The 19,283-nt window shown below is 38.0% G+C and overlaps 2 protein-coding genes and 1 pseudogene across 3 annotated transcripts; 1 reads left to right on the top strand and 2 right to left on the bottom strand.

Moving 5' to 3' along the window:
• Window positions 1-2,191: 2,191 nt before the first annotated feature.
• Window positions 2,192-6,983, bottom strand: LOC122030519 (pentatricopeptide repeat-containing protein At4g18975, chloroplastic-like). 2 transcript variants are annotated; one of them, XM_042589731.1, is made up of 7 exons: window positions 6,761-6,975; window positions 5,911-6,095; window positions 5,785-5,831; window positions 5,424-5,517; window positions 3,630-3,773; window positions 2,961-3,173; window positions 2,192-2,770 (listed from the first exon to the last, which is right to left on the bottom strand). In XM_042589731.1, the coding sequence occupies exons 2-7, from the start codon at window positions 6,076-6,078 to the stop codon at window positions 2,579-2,581; spliced, it is 858 nt and encodes a 285-aa protein (XP_042445665.1). In that variant the 5' UTR covers window positions 6,079-6,095; window positions 6,761-6,975; the 3' UTR covers window positions 2,192-2,578. The 2 variants fall into 2 exon arrangements, with proteins under 2 accessions (XP_042445665.1, XP_042445666.1); XM_042589732.1 differs by having other exon boundaries at window positions 2,660-2,760; window positions 6,761-6,983.
• An 86-nt stretch (window positions 6,984-7,069) lies between these two features.
• LOC122030522 lies at window positions 7,070-10,071 on the top strand (annotated as a pseudogene).
• Window positions 10,072-16,233: 6,162 nt separating this feature from the next.
• On the bottom strand, window positions 16,234-18,458 carry LOC122028665 (40S ribosomal protein S19). The gene is made up of 4 exons (XM_042587509.1): window positions 18,290-18,458; window positions 16,967-17,057; window positions 16,690-16,873; window positions 16,234-16,435 (listed from the first exon to the last, which is right to left on the bottom strand). The coding sequence occupies exons 1-4, from the start codon at window positions 18,377-18,379 to the stop codon at window positions 16,375-16,377; spliced, it is 426 nt and encodes a 141-aa protein (XP_042443443.1). The 5' UTR covers window positions 18,380-18,458; the 3' UTR covers window positions 16,234-16,374.
• Between the last annotated feature and the right edge of the window lie 825 nt (window positions 18,459-19,283).

Here is a 19,283-nt window from a genome sequence, read left to right as displayed (position 1 = left end):
ATTAAGGAAGTTCCATCTGTTTAAGATAATGGCGACAAATACAAATACTTTGTTCTTTTACATAATGCTCATGCAGCTATTCATGAGCTGCTGGCATCTACACTGAACATTTCAATTGTGGCAAGTTTCGTCACATATCAATCCGGATGACCCACGGGGTTTACACTGAACATTTCAATGGATGACACCAGGTGATTTCGGGCAGAGGGTGGTGTGATGGTATTGGGAAAATAATAATAATAATAATAATAAATCATAGATATTATTACTTTCAAAGATCTTGCTTACATGCTTTCCCAAGTAGGGTTCAAGTTCTGCTTGAACGCCCTACAAGGGTTGGAAACCTCTCCTATTTATAGCGGAGATGTCGGGTGCTCATTGGGTCCCATCGTCACATGCTCCGTTATCAAGATAAGAGGGAATCTTTTTTTTACAGCACACTACGTATATGCTTTATTTTACAGCACACTATACATATGCTTTACTTTACAACACACTATTCACACATTATATAGATAAGAGGAAATCTTCTTTATAGATATTGGATGTTATTGGATTTGAAAGGTCCACCACTTTCGTGGAATCAAGGTGGAAGGAGTTAATTCTTGTAACAGCATCTTGTAATAGGTATGTCACTCGGGCTAACTGTTATCAGTCTACTTAACAGCTGGGTACCAATCACCCCACCAATTATCCTTAGAACTCCTTCGTAAATATTCTTGTTTCTTTAGTTCATGGAGCAGCCTGAGCTGCTAATGGGAATTTATTACTTGGATTACGCAAAACATTCTGATCCCGTCCGAGTCGCTGAATCGACGGACGCTGGGCACGTGGCGCTCTCCCCTATCTTCGGCCAGCTGCATCGACCTCCGGCGAACCTGCACAGAAGTCGGGCCGGGGAGGGGTCCCCGGCGACGACCCTCCGACGCTCAAGTCAGGCAAGCAGACAGTAGATATGAGGCTCCAACATGCGAGAGAGCGTACCTCCGGCGAAGGGTGAGGACCCTTATATAGGGCTGTGAAGAGGCATGTGCACTCATACCGAGGTGCACACGTGTTATGTGTCATACCTTAGTATGGGCTTGTCAGATGGGCTTGCCTGACCCCTTACTGCTACAGTCTGAGCACGTCATTGATGGGACAGTGAGCCCATGCCTTAAGATCCTGCGTATCACCTGCTGTCAGAGGATGTTTCTGTCCTTGTCTCCATGCCGAGCGTCCGACCGGTCGGCGGTTTCCTCACGTCCGACCGGTCGGAGCTTCCTGATCCGCTTGGGAGCTTCCTGGTCGCGTGCTCGGGACTGTTCGCAGTGTTTCATTCTTTCGACCGAGCGGGCCATCCGCTCGGCTCTACTATACTGTTTATCATGAGCGTCGGAACCCCGACTCCCCGCCGGGGTGTATCGCTTCCGCTCGGAAGATTCAGCCGGTTATCACCATCATAATCAGCTCGGCCAAGCTTCTGGTTGGCCTTTTACCTTTCGACCTCCACGTGGTGTTGACTCTGCTAAATGGGGTCCCCCATTCTTACCGCCGGATCACATTCTATCACAAATAAGAAAGGTCTTTTCTACAAAAGATTCAGAACAAGCATCAACTATTATACAAGATACTGCATATAAAGATTTAGAAAAACTCTCTTGTGATAATATAAAGAACAACATTCAATCAAATAAAACTTAAACTACATACGGTGGAAGAAACATTGGATTAGAATTAGATTTTAAAAATTGATCATGCTTGCTTATATGACTACATAAAATAAGTCATATATAACCTTGGGCAAAAATTGATTTTGAAATATGTCTACGAGTATATATAATGTAGAACTACTCTATTTAGAAACGTGACTAAGATATACATACATAACATTGCATGAAGAAAACATGCAAGTTTTTAGTATGAATTATTGTTTAAGCATAAAATATAACTAAAACTCAGAGAACATTATCAAACAAATTGCAAGTATTAACTAATTATATGATACAGTATGATAGCACTCCAAGTGACTTAAACACCAATAGAAACCATATATGCACAGCATTATTAGGCAGAACACACTCATTCTGATATTCGTTGATGATAAATAGAAGATAAAATCATTTTAAATAGTCAAGATTTCAGATTCATCCTAAAGAAATCCTGTTTCGTCATGGAGTTCAAAAACCTGCACCCTATGAGAGAGACAATATTCCTCCAAGACAATGTTTATCATAATCACTTTGAATTATTTACCTACATCGATTCACTTATGTCTCTCTGCAAATATTACACACTGAACAAGTTTAATCATATTGGCACTTAACATTTGTACTGAAGATACATATTGTATTCACAATGAAATACTACAAACAGAGAATATCCAGACGTTCAGCCACAAGCCATCAAGATGGCAGATGCAGCTGATACTCTAAAACGGTATTTAATGATAGTTCAGCTCTGTCTTTGAGTTTCCTACTTGCTTGCTAAGGAGAAACTTTGTATCTCGTCCCAAAAATTGGGTATACCATTCTGCAACAATGCACTGCTCTGATTTGTGTTGTGTTTGATAAAAAGTCGATCCCATGAAACTGGATCCTTAGTTATATGTTTCTGTTGAGCGAACTCTGACATGCTCGCCCTTGAAGTGGAGGTACCTCCACTTGCACTTGTATCTTTTAAACAACAAATCTCGCTTATCATTTTGCCCCAAAATTTCAAAGGCTCTTCCTATTCTTGAAACAGTGTCATCATCAAGGGTTACTCCTAATTCCTCCATATCTGCAAAAACCTAAAAAAAAGAACTCTCAAATTTAGCAAAAGAATTTTTTAGGGTATTTCAGAAAAACAATAATAACTTCTAGCAACCATAATGTAAATCGTTTAATGCTATCATTTTTTAATCACTCAAATGCAGTTGAGAAGCTGAGAAAGAATTAGCTGTGAATTTAACAACTGCCAATTCTGCTAATTTTGTTTACCTCCAAAATTTTATCAGGATGGTGAAGATGGTCGTACAAAGCAATCATCCTTGAAAACAACTTTTTGGAGACTGAACGAGTGTATGTTTGTAAAATGATTTTCCATACGGATTCAGCCTCATCCACTCTCCCATCCATATCAAATGCCAAGAGTAATGTGTCAAATGTTCCCATTGTAAGTACTTGGCCTTTGCTCAACAACCACTTGGTAACCTGGTTCGTGCAAAAAACCAAATAAGAAAAAGTTATCATAATGTGCTTTACATGAGATGTAGAAACATCAAAAATTATTTGGTCTGCAAAGCGCCAACTAAGAATGCCCAATCATAAGTGTTAATGAACAAACCAGTTTATAAATCATTAAGAAATCATTGGTCTGCAAAGCGCCAACTCAGAATGCCCAATCATAAGTGTTAATGAACAAACCAGTTTATAAATCCTTAAGAAATCATTTGTCCTGAAGCTGCTACTATTCTACTTCTGAACTTTTGTTGGATTTCTTGGGAAGTTTATTGAATTGACTTTTTAAAGATAATCAACTAAAATCTAGTGACAGAACAGTTAGTTATTCAATTGATGAAAATTTCTTGAAAACAAGAAGTAATTTGTCGACAATAAAACTATAGATTCGTCGACACATAAACACGAAACATTATGAATATGCCTAACCTGAATGATTCGAAGCCACTTTCTTCGTCTTCGTAGAATTTCCAAGGCTTTTGCAACAGCAATAACAGGGAATTCAGTTTCAAAAGCACACCACTTGTCCAACGTATTATAAATAACATCTTTCTCATTAGTAAGTTTCTCAACCTGTCAAAATTATGCTTAATGAGATAAATGTTTTTACAGTAGGGGCAATGCCTAAATGTCTAAAACATGGAGAAAAATAAAAATCCAAGTGATAACAAAGACATAATCTAAAACAGATTTTCACTTAAAACCAGTCTGCACAGTACTCACACCTATTCCTAGAGAGATTTGGTATTGGTTAGATTTGGATCACAACATTAGAAAGAAAAAACCCATAACCTTGAAAACTTAAACCAGATACCAGAAGGAACATTACTTTGGTTCAATTCAGCTGCCATCTCTTCACGAGCGATAGATTAAACTATATAAATGTAAATATCACATTTGTGCATATAACTTCTTAATAATATAAAGGAAGATCAATGGGCTTTCCTTCATAAAAAAGGGGAAAAAAAACAAGACTTGAAGATAAATGTTGCAATGCAGTGAGGTTTAAAATATTGTTCCGTGCTAATGTTTCGACACTCAACATGCATCTATATATTTATGCATACCAAATCATACATTTTCGTCATTCCACTCAGCATGACACAAGATATCAACAATTCTATACAAGATAAATGTTGCTAGTGATGGGGGAAGAGGGTCAGAACCAAAACCCTAGGTGTGAAGGAGATTGGGTCCAAATTGGGTTGTCTTTGACTTTGATAGAGGCAACTGAAGTGATTGTGTCCAAGTGTCACCAGGAATGGGGCCACTAGGAACTCTGATGCTTAGGTCTAAATACTGATCACAAGTTGGACCAAAACTTGAGGGGAAATTCTCATTGCCTTGGTCACCTGAGAAGTAACATATTTATAGAATGAGAGATAATGATTTTTTATTGAATGACCAAAGGTGAGATTGGACACGTAATTAATGAAGATATCATTAATTGTGGAACCGTCACATCAGCGGCCCCCCTAGAACCGGTCCCACGGATATGGAGGGAGGTAAATGCAGGTACACGGGTGGAAAGTGCATGGCGGAGACGTTAACCTCAGGCAGTGACACCCCGGGGATCGACCCCTGGACCTTTCGGCCACAGAACCATGCACTCCGCATCTGTGCTACGCCCTGGGGACTAATGAGGATATCATTAATGTTAGCATGGAAGGTTGTCATGTCTTTGGTGGCAGTTGGTATGTTGCTATTGAATGACCTTTTATTAAATGATAAACACCATTTCCTCTCCCCAATCAGCACTCAACAAAAGCTAAATAATGGCACAAGTGAGCAAACAAAATTGTTTTAAATGTCAAGTAGTCTCATTGATTTCCCATTCCTAATATATTGATTCAAAGATCAACTAAATGGGGAGATTAAGGATTTAGCATTTATAAAAAAGATGCGAAGCATAAAACAAACCAAGAAGAAATTAAAGAAAAGCTAATGGCAGACATGCTATATGTTCGGGGTTTCATATAGTTTTTTTCTAACATATAAATGTCAAACCATACAATATATTTATATTGATGACTAAGCCATCATGTTTCTGGCTAGTTTATACCTTTATACATCCATCTTATGCCCTTTATTAAGATTCTTGAGTTCATGGATTTGTAAATTTCATCGAATGGTAGCAAGGGATAAAAATGCAGCCAGCATGAAATAGTCACGGTTTATGAAACATAGGTTCCAACCGGAAACAATAGCATTTTAATATCTTACAGTATGCACAAGATTCAGAGCTTTTTGTCCAGACCCTGCTGAATCTCTCTTCATCCACAAATGATGCTCCCTTTTGCTTGCTTTTTTTATTTTGCTGTAGATCACACAACGGTAAAGAAAGGTTCATAACAAGACAAGGGATCTAGAGTTTGTTTGAAGCCTTAGTTAACCATTGACTCTGCCCTTTTCAAATATGTACAAAATTATGATTATCCACTCCTTATTTTACACTGATTACTATACTACATCATAGTCTCAGGAAATGACAATCCAGTAACTACATGAATGTAATCTAAATTAAAATGATAGAAACTAAAATCTTGATATTGATATCTGAAATAAAAGATAAAAATGCACTAACAGAGATGGATCTCTTCTCGAATGCCGCACGGATTGGCTTACTATAATCTGCAAAAAAAGTGATAAACATAGGGTTCAGATTCCATATTGATAAAAGCAAACTTTTCTAATACTATAAATTGCCTACCTTTGGAGCAAAGCTAGCTGAAAAAAAGAGAAGGCCCGTTGAGCGAGGAGTGCAGAAGAGATCACCTCGCATGCAGATTTCTCCCATACTAGATGAACAATTTGCCATGGTAGTGGTATCAATTGGGGAGGCACGGAAATTTAGAAAGAGCGGCCAGGAGCAGCACATAGGATACAATTTTTTTCCTATGAATTACAGTTTAAATATAAAATAAGAGTAAAACTCAGTGCAATAAAAAATAAATAGTTAAATAGATAGATTGTTGTCTGCAAAAATTACAAAAAGGAGAACAAATTTCGTTTTATCCTACACTAGAAGTTCTGATCCGAAGAACACTTATGAGTGCGGGATTAGATACGTTTCTCAAACTTACCATATCAAAAGCTCCAAGTTAAAAGGGGCGGATCTCTTCAAATTGGCAGAGTACGCCTTGACAAAATGATGGGGTGAGACGTCCTTGACGGTATTTGACGTGTTGTTATCATGGTTGAGCATATTTATTTAGATAAATAACTTGTTTCAAGTAACAATACTCAAATTGTATATTCAAAATCAAATTTTAAATATAAAAAATTTAGGTAAAATAGAATTGTTGCTGTGCTACTAAGTAATGTTCCAAGCAAACAAAGTTCAGGTTTGCAACTGACTGATATGCAGACAAAGATTAAATCATCTAACATGAACTGTAATACCTTTAACCAAATCAACTATTGTTCGAAAGATATGCTTTATGAGAAGGATCATCGGCACAAAAAAAAGATTAAATCATGATCAGGAGGAAATAGGAGGTCGAATGAAAAGGGGAATCAAAATTGTAGCAATAAATTAGAAGTTTTTCAACCACGATTACCTAATTCCAGAAAAGGTCCTCGCTTTCTTCCACACGGTGACAGGGAGGGAGGCCGATGGAGGTCGCGGGAGGGAGACGATGCTGGAGGGAGGTCGCTGGAGGGAGACGCCGTTAGAGGGAGGCCTCAGGAGGTCGATGGAGGGAGGAGACGACGTTGGAGGGAGGCTGCAGGCGACGCTGGAGTTAGCGGGAGGGAGGCGACGCTGGAGTTCGAGAGGCTAGGGCTTTTGTGCGTTGGCGCATGCACGCGTTTCGCACGTGAGAGAACGTGAGAGAGATTTTATACCGTCCAGGGGACCAAGAATAAGGGGTCCAGAAGATCCCGACCCAACAGAGGATCCCTACTGAGAGAGGAAGTGGAGAAGAGAGGCGGGCGACGATGGCTGCATCTGCTGCTGTTATCCTCGGACCGATCTCTTTGCGGAGCCAAAGACGGCAAGGCTTCCTCGACGCCTTCGCGAAGAATCTCTTCTCGGATCAAGATCCAAGTCGGGGCCGGCGAAAAGGTGCGATTTTTTCGGTGGTCGCTTCCGCCTATGACGGTGAAGGCGGCAGACGCAGCGGAAGAGGCGCGGGGAGGTTTTACTTCAACATCACTGGGTTTCCCTTCCCGCTCGGCCCCTTCATCAATCGGCGTACCATCAGGACGGAGGTCGCCCCTTTGCCCTTTAGCAGTCTCTATTAAGCTTGTTCAGTTATTTGAGAACATTAAACATCGGAAACATGATGGAGCGGAAGAAAGAATACCTTTGATTTTATAAGAAGATGATTAGCAAAAAATCTCTTTAATTGGCAAATGTGTTCGACGAGATCTTCAGGTATGCCAAATTGAAGTACTTTAGGTTTATGAAGTGAGAAATCTGGTGATAACAGAAGACTAACAGTCTATGTAAGACTAGCAAAGAGTGATACTTTCTTTAAGCAAATTTTGTGTTTTGATCCATTCCATGAGAACGGCGTAGATGGAACAGATAAAAAAACACTGCAAAACATACCTAGAATTTAGAGTACAGACACTAAAAAAGAATAGCGTTCACTGACATAACTTTGATATTCATAGAGAACATGTCTGCATGAATAGTTTTAGATTGCATTTGTTGAATTGAGTAGAGCTCATTCCATCAAGAGGACCACCCTCTTAACATATACTCGTAATAGACTACCACACAATTGAAACCTTTCAAATTGTTCCATAAATCATGGTCAAATATTTAGAGGCATTTCAATGTGGATGAACCATGCTTTTAAAAATACCAATCGGAACCTTCCAAATTAGCTAAACCACAATTATCAGCCATGTTTCTCTCGAGAGTAACTGGCTAAGCTATTTATGGCCATTTAGTCTATCTGCTACAAATATCATCTCATTCAGTGGCAGTCACTTTCTTGTGATCTATTTTTATTGTTGTCGATTTTTCTGAAGGCTGTCAAGAACTCAATATGGCTCTTTGAACAAGAACAAGCACTGGGTTTCAGTAGTGTCTCAACAAATATTAGAATGACTGTCATCAAATTGCAGTCTGGAGGACTATGGGTCCATGCGCCTATAGCACCAACTGATGAATGCATCAAGGTTTGTCATCTTATTACTCCTCCATCCTGATTCCTGTGTATTTCTTATCTGATTGGAATATTAGTTTTATCAAAGTCTAGCATCTGCCTAAATATAATGTTCTAGGGAAGTGTTTCCTCTTATGTTTTCTCAGTTCAATTTCAAAGTCCATGGAAGAGTTTCAGCTGCTGTCTAATAATTTTAAAACAGATTTTATAAGGCAACGCTCATACATCAGGGTTAAACTTAAGAAGTTTTCCCTCTTCTCCAATTACAGCTTTTGAAGGAGTTGGATGCACCTGTTGAATACATTGTACTACCAACTTTTGCATATGAACATAAAATCTTCGTCGGGCCATTCTCGAGAAAGTTCCCACACGCACAGGTGTGGGTAGCTCCTAGACAGTGGAGTTGGCCGATTAATTTGCCACTTGAATTTTTTGGGATTTTTCATGCCAGAACTTTGGAAGATGAGGATGATTCCACCCCATGGGCTGATGAGATTGAGCAAAAGGTGTTCAGTTCACCTGAAGTTGGTAAAGCCCCTCCTTTTTTAGCTACCTCTTGATCCAATATTCCTTTTCAGCTTATGTGCCATTTTGTATTTTATTTCTTAAGAAAATATGTGGACTAAACAGTCGCTGCAAGTATCTGATTATCCAGTTAGAACCATGTGTGCTTTTCTTTCTCAAAAAACTATACACATTCTTGCTTCACATGATAGGTTGTTTTTCCTCGGAGTTTCAGATTTATCATTCTAATTTGTTGGTTTCTTTTCCTGTAGGTATCGGTCCCTACGTGGAGGTAGCATTTTATCATGGGCGTTCATGAACTTTACTAGTGACGGATGCTGTCATCTTTGTCCCGAGGCAGCCACCAGAGTGTATTAGCAAAGAGTCTCTGTTGGCATCAGCTAAAAATGGTTTGGCAGTGAAGATCCTTAGCAAAGGAAAAGAAGTTCCTAATGAACCTGTTGTGGACAACAAGTTGAACCGCCAAAAAGGTTGCCAACAAGTTAAATTGCCGCCTTTCAGATATAACAGCCAAAGTAATTTGTTTATGCTGAGAATTCATCAGTTTTTCATGGTATCTTTGTGTTAGGTTGGGAGCGAATGGTTCTGCAGATTTTGTTTTGAAATCTACTGGAGCCAACTGCCAGCTTTTCCCAGATGTCACAAAAGTTGATAGTTTCACCTATCGTCAAGACATTGGTTTTCAGCAAGTTCCAGAAAAGGTATGTGCCAGTTCCAAATATTTAAAATGGTGGCTTTTAGAAATCTATGTAACCTTTGCTCAATATGTATCTGTTGTTCATGATATAACTTTCCAAGTATGTTTAAATTGAATTTCAGGTGAGGGACTGGGTTGATAAAATTGGCAAAGATTGGCCATTTAGAAGGATAGTTCCTGCCCATTTTGCAGTTCCAATAAATGCTAGTAGGTCAGATTTCCTCGCGGCTTTTGTATTTCTTGTTGAGTTCCTGGACGATTGTCACTTCTATTTGTGTCGATAATGGGTAGGGCAGCAAGTTACTTCCCACCAGATGATATGAAGACATTGTCATCACTTGATCAGTTCTTGGTTTCAGCTGGCGTTGTTAAGAAAGTTTCTGGGAGAAAAAGATGACACTAGGAAACAGCAGGCGAACTAATAGTCCTTTTTTAAATGTACTTTGTGCATTCTCATACAATCATCATAACCCTTATGAAAAGAACAGAGGAAGTAAATAAAAACTTAAGAATGATCAGTTTGACAGTATACTTCTCTGTTTGATGGATAACAGATTTGTTGCTCATATTCTTGTGCATGAGGATGTGACTTGGGTTAAACTACACAAACAAAAAAGACTAATCTTGCTCTTTACATTCAACTTGATAAAAACTCATTAAAATTTATATTTGTCCACTAATCTAAAATATATATAAAAAATGATAAAGTTTACATATTAATGAACTCATCCGGTTTAAATAAAAAACTCTAAAATATTTATTAAAATTTCCAAATATATATATATATATACCTCTGCGGAACGATTCTGTGGAATGCTGCGAACCTACTCCCGTGGAGTTTCCGAGTCAACTTTTTTTTCCCGTGTCAGTTTTTTATCCTAGCCCTAATTTCTAACGCGCACAAATCTTCCTCTCGCCTTCCTTCTCGCCTCCGCCGCCCTCTACTTCGAGTTTTGCTCGCGACCTTTAGCGAATCTACAAGAGACTCTGCCGCCCTCCGCTTCCCTCCCTCGCAAGTCCTGCTCGCGATCGACGTTGTCGCGGCCTTGTGTCTCCCTTTGTTCTACAGTCTGACTCGCCGCATCCTCCTTCGTCGCGACGCACCCGCCGAAACGTACTCCTTCCTCCCTCCTTCGTCGAAGAGTCCTCCTTCCTCATTCCTCATCGCGACGCACCCGCCGCAACGAAAATCCACAAGCGCCTTCCCTCGTCGTGCCCCTCGCGATTCTTCTCCACTGCGCTCGAAGCTAGGGTTTCCGCCCCTTCCTCCTTCGTCGCAACGCACCCGTCGAAGAGGATAACCCACAGGCGCCTTCCTCCTTCGTCGTGGAATAGTTGGGGTTTCCTATCTGTTGTTACTTGCTCAGCAAGCTGAAGTTAGGGTTTACCACACCTCACGCCCCTTCATTTGTTCTCCTCGACAGTACACTATAATATCTGGTTATTTATGGCTTTATGTTAGTTCGATATTGATTTTACCTAATTTGACTTCTCATAGTTGAAAAATGAGAGCACTGTGTTTAACTTAGAGTATATCTTTAAGGACTTATCTAGTTTTTCAATGCAACAGAGATAGACAAATTGCTCATGCCTTGGGAGTTCAATAATTAATTTACCCTTAGACAGTTCTCCATAAACCAACTAGTTTAGCTTTGCAATCCCTATCCCAAGTCTTAAACGATTCAACATGATTGCTAATAGAAAACTAGGATTAAAAATAAGGGAAAAAATCATTATGGGCATATTGTTAATTGATGTCAATAAGTTAGAAACGAACAGAATAGCAGAAATATAATAATAAAAATAACTAAATAGTTGAAAAACGAGAGTGCTGTGTTTAACTTAGAGGACATCTTTAGGGACTTATCTAGTTTTGTAGGGGTTATTTATTTTTTCTTATTCAATTTAGGCGTTTTCTCTATTAAATTGTTTGCAAATTTGACTCTATAAAAAATAACTTATATTTTTTTATTTATTTATCTACTTATATATTGTCAAATGTAATGCGAGGAGCTTCAGAAATGAAAGAAAATACAGTTGATGATCAAGAATTCATTCCCCAAGTTGTAGATGATAGAAAGCCAAAAATTGGAATGAAATTTTCATCACTAAAGGAGGCATATTTGTTTTATAATCAATATTCACGAGAAGCTGGATTTAGTTCAAGGATAAACACAAGCAAGAAAAATAAGATAACAAATGAAGTGACGCGGAAATAATTTGTTTGCTTTAAAGAGAGTCATGCAGATCTAATGCGGTGGAATAAACATGCAAAAGTTGATCATGTATCAAGGGAAAGAGCACGTTGTGCAGTTAGAACGGGTTGTAAGTTGAATATTGCATTTATCAAGAAACAGGCCGGACCTAATTGGGTTGTCAGTAACTTCATAAAAGCCCATAATCATCCACTCTCGACTCCATCAAAGGTGTATTTGCTACGCTCACATCGTAATATTTCAGCAGCAAAGAAAACATTGACAAAACAGTTTTCAGAGACCAATGTACCAACTTGTCAACAAATGCGAATATTGGAGATAGAGTATGAAGGGCCTGAGGGAGTCGGTTGCACAGAAAGAGATATTAGAAGTTTAGAAAAAAGTCTAAGAGATAAACAAAAGGGTATTGATATCGAAACACTAATAGAGTTTTTTTACATCTGAGCAAGAGAAAAATTCAGCTTTTTTCTTTGATTATAAGACAGATTCAGATAACAGATTTAGTAGGTATTTTTGGGTTGATCATGTATCAAGGAGGGCATACAGTGTATTTGGTGATGTAGTTGTATTTGATACGACATATAACACCAACAAATATGACTTGATTTTGGCACCCTTTGTAGGGGTTAATCATCATCATCAGACAATTCTTTTTGATTGTGGATTTCTTAGTGATGAGAAAACTGAGTCTTTTATTTGGTTGCTTACAAAGTTCTTAGAAGTCATGTCTAAAGGTGCACCAAACATTATCATCATTGATCAAGATCCTGCTATGACAAAAGTAATTGTACAAGTTTTCCCTCAAACAATGCATCGATATTATTTGTGGCACATATTGAATAAATTCTCAGATAAATTAGACCCTTTGACTTTTCAAAACCAATATCACAGCATAAAGAACGTCATTGTAAATTCTACAACACCTGCTGATTTTAAGAAGTCATGGAAAGAGACTATCAAGGATGCTAACTTAGAGAAAAATGATTGGTTGTCCTTGATATATGAATTGAGACACAGATGAGTGCCAACATATTTTAGTCATGTATTTTCTACAGAAATGTCAAGTAGCCAAAGATCTGAAGGCTCACATGCATTTTTCTAGTTGATACTGTATGAGTATCAATTATTGTAAAGTGAGCTGTTACGTATAACTGATGCCAATTTGACAGTATAATTTTTATAGGAAAATCACTTTGTGAAATGTTTAATTCAGTTTTAAGATATATAAAAACTCAAGTAGTGACTGAAATACTACTTAGTACAAAAAATTTGAGAACAAGCCATGGGATGATGGTTTAGATAAATAGGTGTTCGCATTAAGTTCGTGGAAATAAAAAGACAGGAATCTAACTTGATCAGTAAATATATACGAATCCAATACCATCAATACATACAATTACTACGATTTCATCCCCAAATTCCCAAAGAAAAGATAAATGCAAGGTTGTCAAAATCTCATTTCACAATATTAGAGTGAATAATGTTGGTGGAATACAAACTCAATAGCACAAGCTTCATGCAATCTGAACAAGTTCAAGAGACATGTTTACAACATAAATTTTGAGAAATAAATGTCAACATCATCCATAAATAAATAAAAAAATTAATGTCAACATCATCCATAATTACATTTCTTTATCACATTACAACACTAGTACTACTTAACTAGGCCAACCAACAAATAAAACAAGTATATAGCCAAAATAATTAAGTTCACTATCACTAATATCCAGACCATAAGCGGTACATTCTAATTTCCCATATTATGACCAGGATAAGCAATGTGATCACTCCCCACCCTTAACTCCGCTGTTGGCAACATCCTAAAATGTATATTATTAGTGTCTTCATTTAGTATAGTATCAGACATCACCCACTTTAACCATCCATGATGCTTACATCCATAATATAGTCTTCCTGGGTTCTTGATCGATCTAGAGACTAGCACCAATGCTCTTAATCCGCAGTCCCTGCATCGCAGAGTTTCATATTTGGTATGGTTGATGCTGCTGTTACTTGATGATGTCATTCAAGCATAATCTAAAAAGTAAAATTTAACCAAACTAAGCTAAACAATAGCAATTTGCTTAAGTAATGAGAAATCACACAATTTTATGATAAATTTGACCAAATTAAGCTAAACAATAGCAATTTGCTTAAGTAATAGGAAATCACACAATTTTATGATAAATTTGACCCATTTGCATTAAAAGTAGCCATAATTTGCATTAAAATACCTAAATTGTATGACATCATATTTTGTAATAAATAAATATCAGTGTTTATAGTGAGACAAATTAATGAAAAAGTGTCATGAAGCAGTAACAGATTCATGATAACGGACCAGTGTCATTTTGAAGAATGCAATCAGGAAGATTAAGCAATGATAATGAATAGATGCTATATAATAATCAGGCAACTGATGTTATCCAACTAAAAAATAAACGTTACGGTCAACAAAAAAAAGTAGCAAGTTGGGAAACACACGGTTGTCACCATGATGGAAGTAAGCAATTCATACATCATATCAGGCCTAAAATTTCCTTCAATTCACAAAAAAGTGAAACATTTTTAAGACAACATACTTTTATTTGAAAATGAAATAATCATCTTTAGTTCATGTGCTAGTCATTCATAGTCATTCCTTACAGCGCCCCCTCGGATGGGTCTAGTGGCTAGCGCATGAGGTGTTATCACAATGAGGTCTAGGGTTCGAATCTCGACAAAGTCGAGGTAAATGCCTCCCTTATATGCTAGTCACTATTCTAAAGGCTAGTAGCCGCCCGTGATTTACCTCCTCCGTGTTGGCCCTAGGATAGGTTGGCGGGGGCGCTGAGGGCGAGCGTATTCGCCTTTTGCCACAATTGTCACTCCTTACAGCACAAAATTACAACACAATAATTATATATCATTTTAATGTATAATATGATACAATTAATTTCAATTAGACTTGATGATACAATGTCAAATAAAAAAAATTAAGTAAATTAAGTGATGTCACATACCAAATCATAGATTCATCTGCACTGATATTATTAATTGATGTCACATTGATCATGCACTTATTATAAAATCAAAACTGCAAGTTCAATTAAATTCTCTTACTTGAACAAAATACTATCATTGGAAAAATTTGAAGAGTCAATCTGAACAAAGTCCTAAGACCGAACATCAATTAGGTGTGGACGCTGCTACAGTTTCAAACAGATACCATAAAAAAACAGAAACAATAACATTTCTAAAAATGAGGTTTTACTTGCAATGAAATTCGTCGCGCTAAGAGATGGGAACCCTAGATACACCGATGATTTCTGGACGAGGGAGGCTGCGGCAAGTGAGGGACGGGAACCCTAGCTCCGTGGAGTTTCCCTGCGGAACGATTCGTGCGGAACGCTAGCTCCATGAAATTCATCGCATTGAGAGACGGGAACCCTAGATACACCGACGACTTCTGGACGAGGAAGGCTGCGACAAGTGAGGGACGGGAACCCTAGCTCCGTTCCACAAGCCGAGACGAGGCCGCGGGGGCGTCGGTCGTGAGCAGAACTTGCAAGCCAAGGAAGCGGAGGGTGGCGGAGTCGCGGAGGGGCGGCGGAGTCGATGAGGGGCGGCGGAATCTTCTGTTCTGCTCACGGCGAAAGCGAGAAGAAGAGCGAGGATTTTCGTTGCGATTGTGGATTTTCGTTGCGCTAGGTGCGACGCGACGAATGAGGAATGAGGAAGGAGGACTCTTCGACGAAGGAGGAAGGAGTACATTTCGACAGGTGTGTCGCGACGAATGAGGAAGGAGGACTCTTCGACGAAGGAGGAAGGAGTACATTTTGGCGAGTGCGTCGTTGACAAAGGAGGACGCGGCGAGTCAAACGGTAGAACAAAGGGAGACGCACGGCCACGACAACATCGATCGCAAGCAGAACTTGCGAGGGAAGGAAGCGGAGGGCAGCAGAGTCTCCTATAGATTTGCTAAAAGCCACGAGCAGAACCAGAAGTAGAGGACGACGGAGACGAGAAGGAAGGCGAAAGGAAGATTTGTGCACATTAGAAATTAGGGCTAGGATAAAAAGCTGACGCGGAAAAAAAAAATTGACGCGAAAACTCCGCGAGAGCATATCCGCAGGAGAACGATTATGTGTGTGTATATATATATATATATATATTGTTGAAATTTTAAATTAAGGTCGATTTAATTTATTCAAATTAATATTTTAATTAAATTCAAAGAGAATAACGCCTCTAATTGACTAAAAAAAATCAACCTGGATAAAATTTTTAATAAATAAGTTCAAAAAATTTAACTAAGTATGCACTAAAATCCCGCTCCCCAAGAAAGCAATGGATGAGGAATGCAAGTGGAGAATAATATGAGCAAGCAAAGAGCAAGACCGGCAATTGCCTGAAAGCAGCAACGTTAACAACCTGCTGCTTGAGCAAACATCTAATCCATTAACCTGATTAATTCTTAATAGTCAGAAAAATAGCAAGAAATTTTAAGGGTATTTTTCCAATTTTCATGGATTAGTTCAACAATCCACAGCAGCAAGATAACTTCAGTGTTTCCGAGCAAACATTAACTCACATCTCCGAGATGATTAAAAATGGAGCAGATTTGGGTGCACCTAGACACGTCCGGCTACTTGATCAAGGTCCCTCTGCCCTTGAGAAGTAATCTTCCTTCCACTGAATTCAAAAAGGGAAAAGTATCATTGCGGTGTAGCAAGAAAAAACAAGCAACAAACCTTGCAATAAAACTGAAGTAAGCATGCAAGAAGGATTGTTTTATGAAACAAAAAGTGTCAAGATTTCCTGTTCACTGAAATATAATGCATGACATATCCCCTATTGCAACACACATAATTTGATAGACGAAGGAAGCCAGATGTATAGTAGAATTGGAGTGGAGAAGAGAAGCAATAATGATGAAATATGCTTACCCTTTAGGGTTAATTTCGATAATGCCCATCCTCTCCAATTGTTGCAAAATATTACGGGCAATTGCCCCGCTGCTTTTACAGAAATGTGGTGGGCGGCTTCCATTCCTCTTGCGACCCCCATAGATCTTCTGAAAACCACCTACTCCAATTCCCTGACTCAGGTATATCTTTCTTGCCATTGACGCTACAACAATAATCACTCAAACAGATTAGATACAAATAAGATTTCTTGTGGCAATCTCTTGTTGAAATGTAAGTATCATATGCATGGTATTACCAGCTCTGATGTAGTACCAATCAGGATCGTAAGGAGCAAGTTCCTTGAATCTTCCAGTCTTCACAATGTCTGTCCATTCAGGAAGTTCCATCTGTTTAAAAGAACAGCAAACATAAAATCACAAAAGAAACTTGGACAAGATAATGTGGACAAATACAAATACTGTTCTTTTATATAATGCTCATGCAGCTATTCATGAGCTGTTGACATCCTACACTGAACATTTCAATACAGTATCAAATAAAACTAAACTACATGCGGCAGAAGAAACATTAGCTTAGAATTAGATTTTGAAATTTGATTATGCTTTATACGACTACATAAAATAAGCATAACTACATAAAAGAAGTCATATATAACAGAGGGCGAAAATTGAATTTGAAACATGTCTACAATATATATATATATAAATATTTTGTAGAATTAGGAGATGCTTGGTTGGATGGAATGAGAGTAGGGAATAGGAAAGGGATTGAAAGTGAGTGTTTGGTTTGGAGGATTGGTGGTGGGTCCCACGGATTCATTACCCTAAACATGGGAATGAGCCATTACCTTACAAAAGGAGGGGAATGGGAAAAAAAATACTATTCAGATTCAAATCATACCTATACCCATTCTCCACTTCTATCAATCTCATTCCCATTTCCATTCCCTTCCGCGAACAAAGTTCCCCCTTACTCTATTTAAGAATATATACATGACATCGCCTAAAGAAAACATGCAATTTTTTAATATGAATTATTGTTCAAGCATAAACTATGTCTGAAACACAGGGCACATTATGAAACAAATTGCAACTATTTACTAATTCATTGATAAAATATGATGGAGTGACTTAAACACCTATAGAAACCACATACACACACCACTATTATGGAGAACACACTTATTCTGATATTTGTTGATGATAAATTGAGGATAAAATCATTTTAAAAGTCGAATTCTCATATTCATCTTAAAGAAATCCTGGTCCGTCATTCAGTTCAAAAACTGCACCCTGTGAGAGATACAATCTTCCTAGAAGACAATGTTTGCCATAATCACTTCGGATTATTGCAAAAATTAAAATTTTCAAATTATTTAGCTATATTGTATTACAGACGTTTCTCAGCACAAATAACAAAAAGGAGAGCATATTTAGATTTCAGTATCCTACGCTGGAAGTTCTGAATCAGAAGAACACTTGTGAGTGCGGGATTAGATACGTTTCTCAAACTTATTTGACGCACCCCACCCCACCCCTCCACCGCACACACGCAAACATAAAAACGGAACGCCATATCAAAAGCAACAGGGCACTAAGATCCATCATTAGGAACTAACCTTGCCGGATCTCTTCAAATGGGCGGAGTACGCCTTGACAAATTCATGGGGTGAGACGTCCTTGACGGTCTTTGAGACGTTGTTCTCCATGGTTCTACCTTCTCTTTCCCTCTGCGGAGACGGCGGGCGATGGAAGCCAGGCGTTAGGGCTTGGGCAACTGAGACGCTAGAAATAAATAGGTAGATGTAAGAAGCGGAGAGCGAAATTAATGGCCAGGCCTAACGGGCTTAAGTCCCTTCGGATTGGGCTAGAAATGTTACTCACGAAGCTAATTTATTTGAGAAAATTGTTCGCAACTCCCTAATAACAAATTATTCTTACTCCTCGTGACAAAAAGTTGAGGGGCGTTTGATTTATTTATATTTTCATTTTTAGAAAATCATTTTTTTGAAAAATGATTTTTCCGTATTTTCTATTTTTTTATAGAAAACGCTCTCTCTTTTTCTACAAATCAAACGAGAGTTCGGATTCTCTGCCTCCAAATTTGACTGTCCCCGTGTCTCTTTGCCGATCGGACAGATCAGATTACATCTTAAGGATATCTTGCACATCACGAGGATATCACACACATCCTTAAGGGACATGGGGACAGACAAATTTAAAAACAAAGGATAAGAACTCTTTCCTCTTTCTTCTCTGTATATAAAATTTTCTATATTTTAACTCTTATATATCTAATTATTCTTTATTTTTTATATATATAAAAAATCTAAAAAAATATAATTCTTATCAACTCAACACATTTACGCAATTGATTGATATGAACTCTCAATCGATTGGTGGATAGAAAAAAAAATAATACTCAATTTGATTGATAAAATATATATTAAATTCTAATTTAAATAGATTGAATTTAAAAAGAATTATAACTCCTTGAGACTTTTTATACCGATTCTTTACTTTAATATATTATTTAATTGAATATTTAGGTAATAATAATCAGATATTCAAATTTGAGTATGGACTCATACCTGATTATTGGAATACTCATAT

Source organism: Zingiber officinale, chromosome 10B (genome assembly GCF_018446385.1).
Source record: "Zingiber officinale cultivar Zhangliang chromosome 10B, Zo_v1.1, whole genome shotgun sequence".
NCBI lineage: Eukaryota > Viridiplantae > Streptophyta > Magnoliopsida > Zingiberales > Zingiberaceae > Zingiber > Zingiber officinale.
This window is presented reverse-complemented; position numbering and strand designations above follow the sequence as displayed.

Bases quoted from the DNA above. Each gene is read 5' to 3' on its own strand.
- LOC122028665 (XM_042587509.1), bottom strand. From the start codon at position 18,379: ATGGAGAACAACGTCTCAAAGACCGTCAAGGACGTCTCACCCCATGAA. The intron at 16,874-16,966 runs GTAATACCATGC...TTATTGTTGTAG, and splicing joins TTGGTACTACATCAGAGCTG to CGTCAATGGCAAGAAAGATA. The intron at 16,436-16,689 runs GTAAGCATATTT...TTTTGAATTCAG, and splicing joins ATCGAAATTAACCCTAAAGG to TGGAAGGAAGATTACTTCTC.
- LOC122030519 (XM_042589731.1), bottom strand. From the start codon at position 6,078: ATGTGCTGCTCCTGGCCGCTCTTTCTAAATTTCCGTGCCTCCCCAATT. The intron at 5,832-5,910 runs GTAGGCAATTTA...CTTTTTTTGCAG, and splicing joins CAGCTAGCTTTGCTCCAAAG to ATTATAGTAAGCCAATCCGT. The intron at 5,518-5,784 runs GTTAGTGCATTT...TGTGATCTACAG, and splicing joins TCGAGAAGAGATCCATCTCT to CAAAATAAAAAAAGCAAGCA.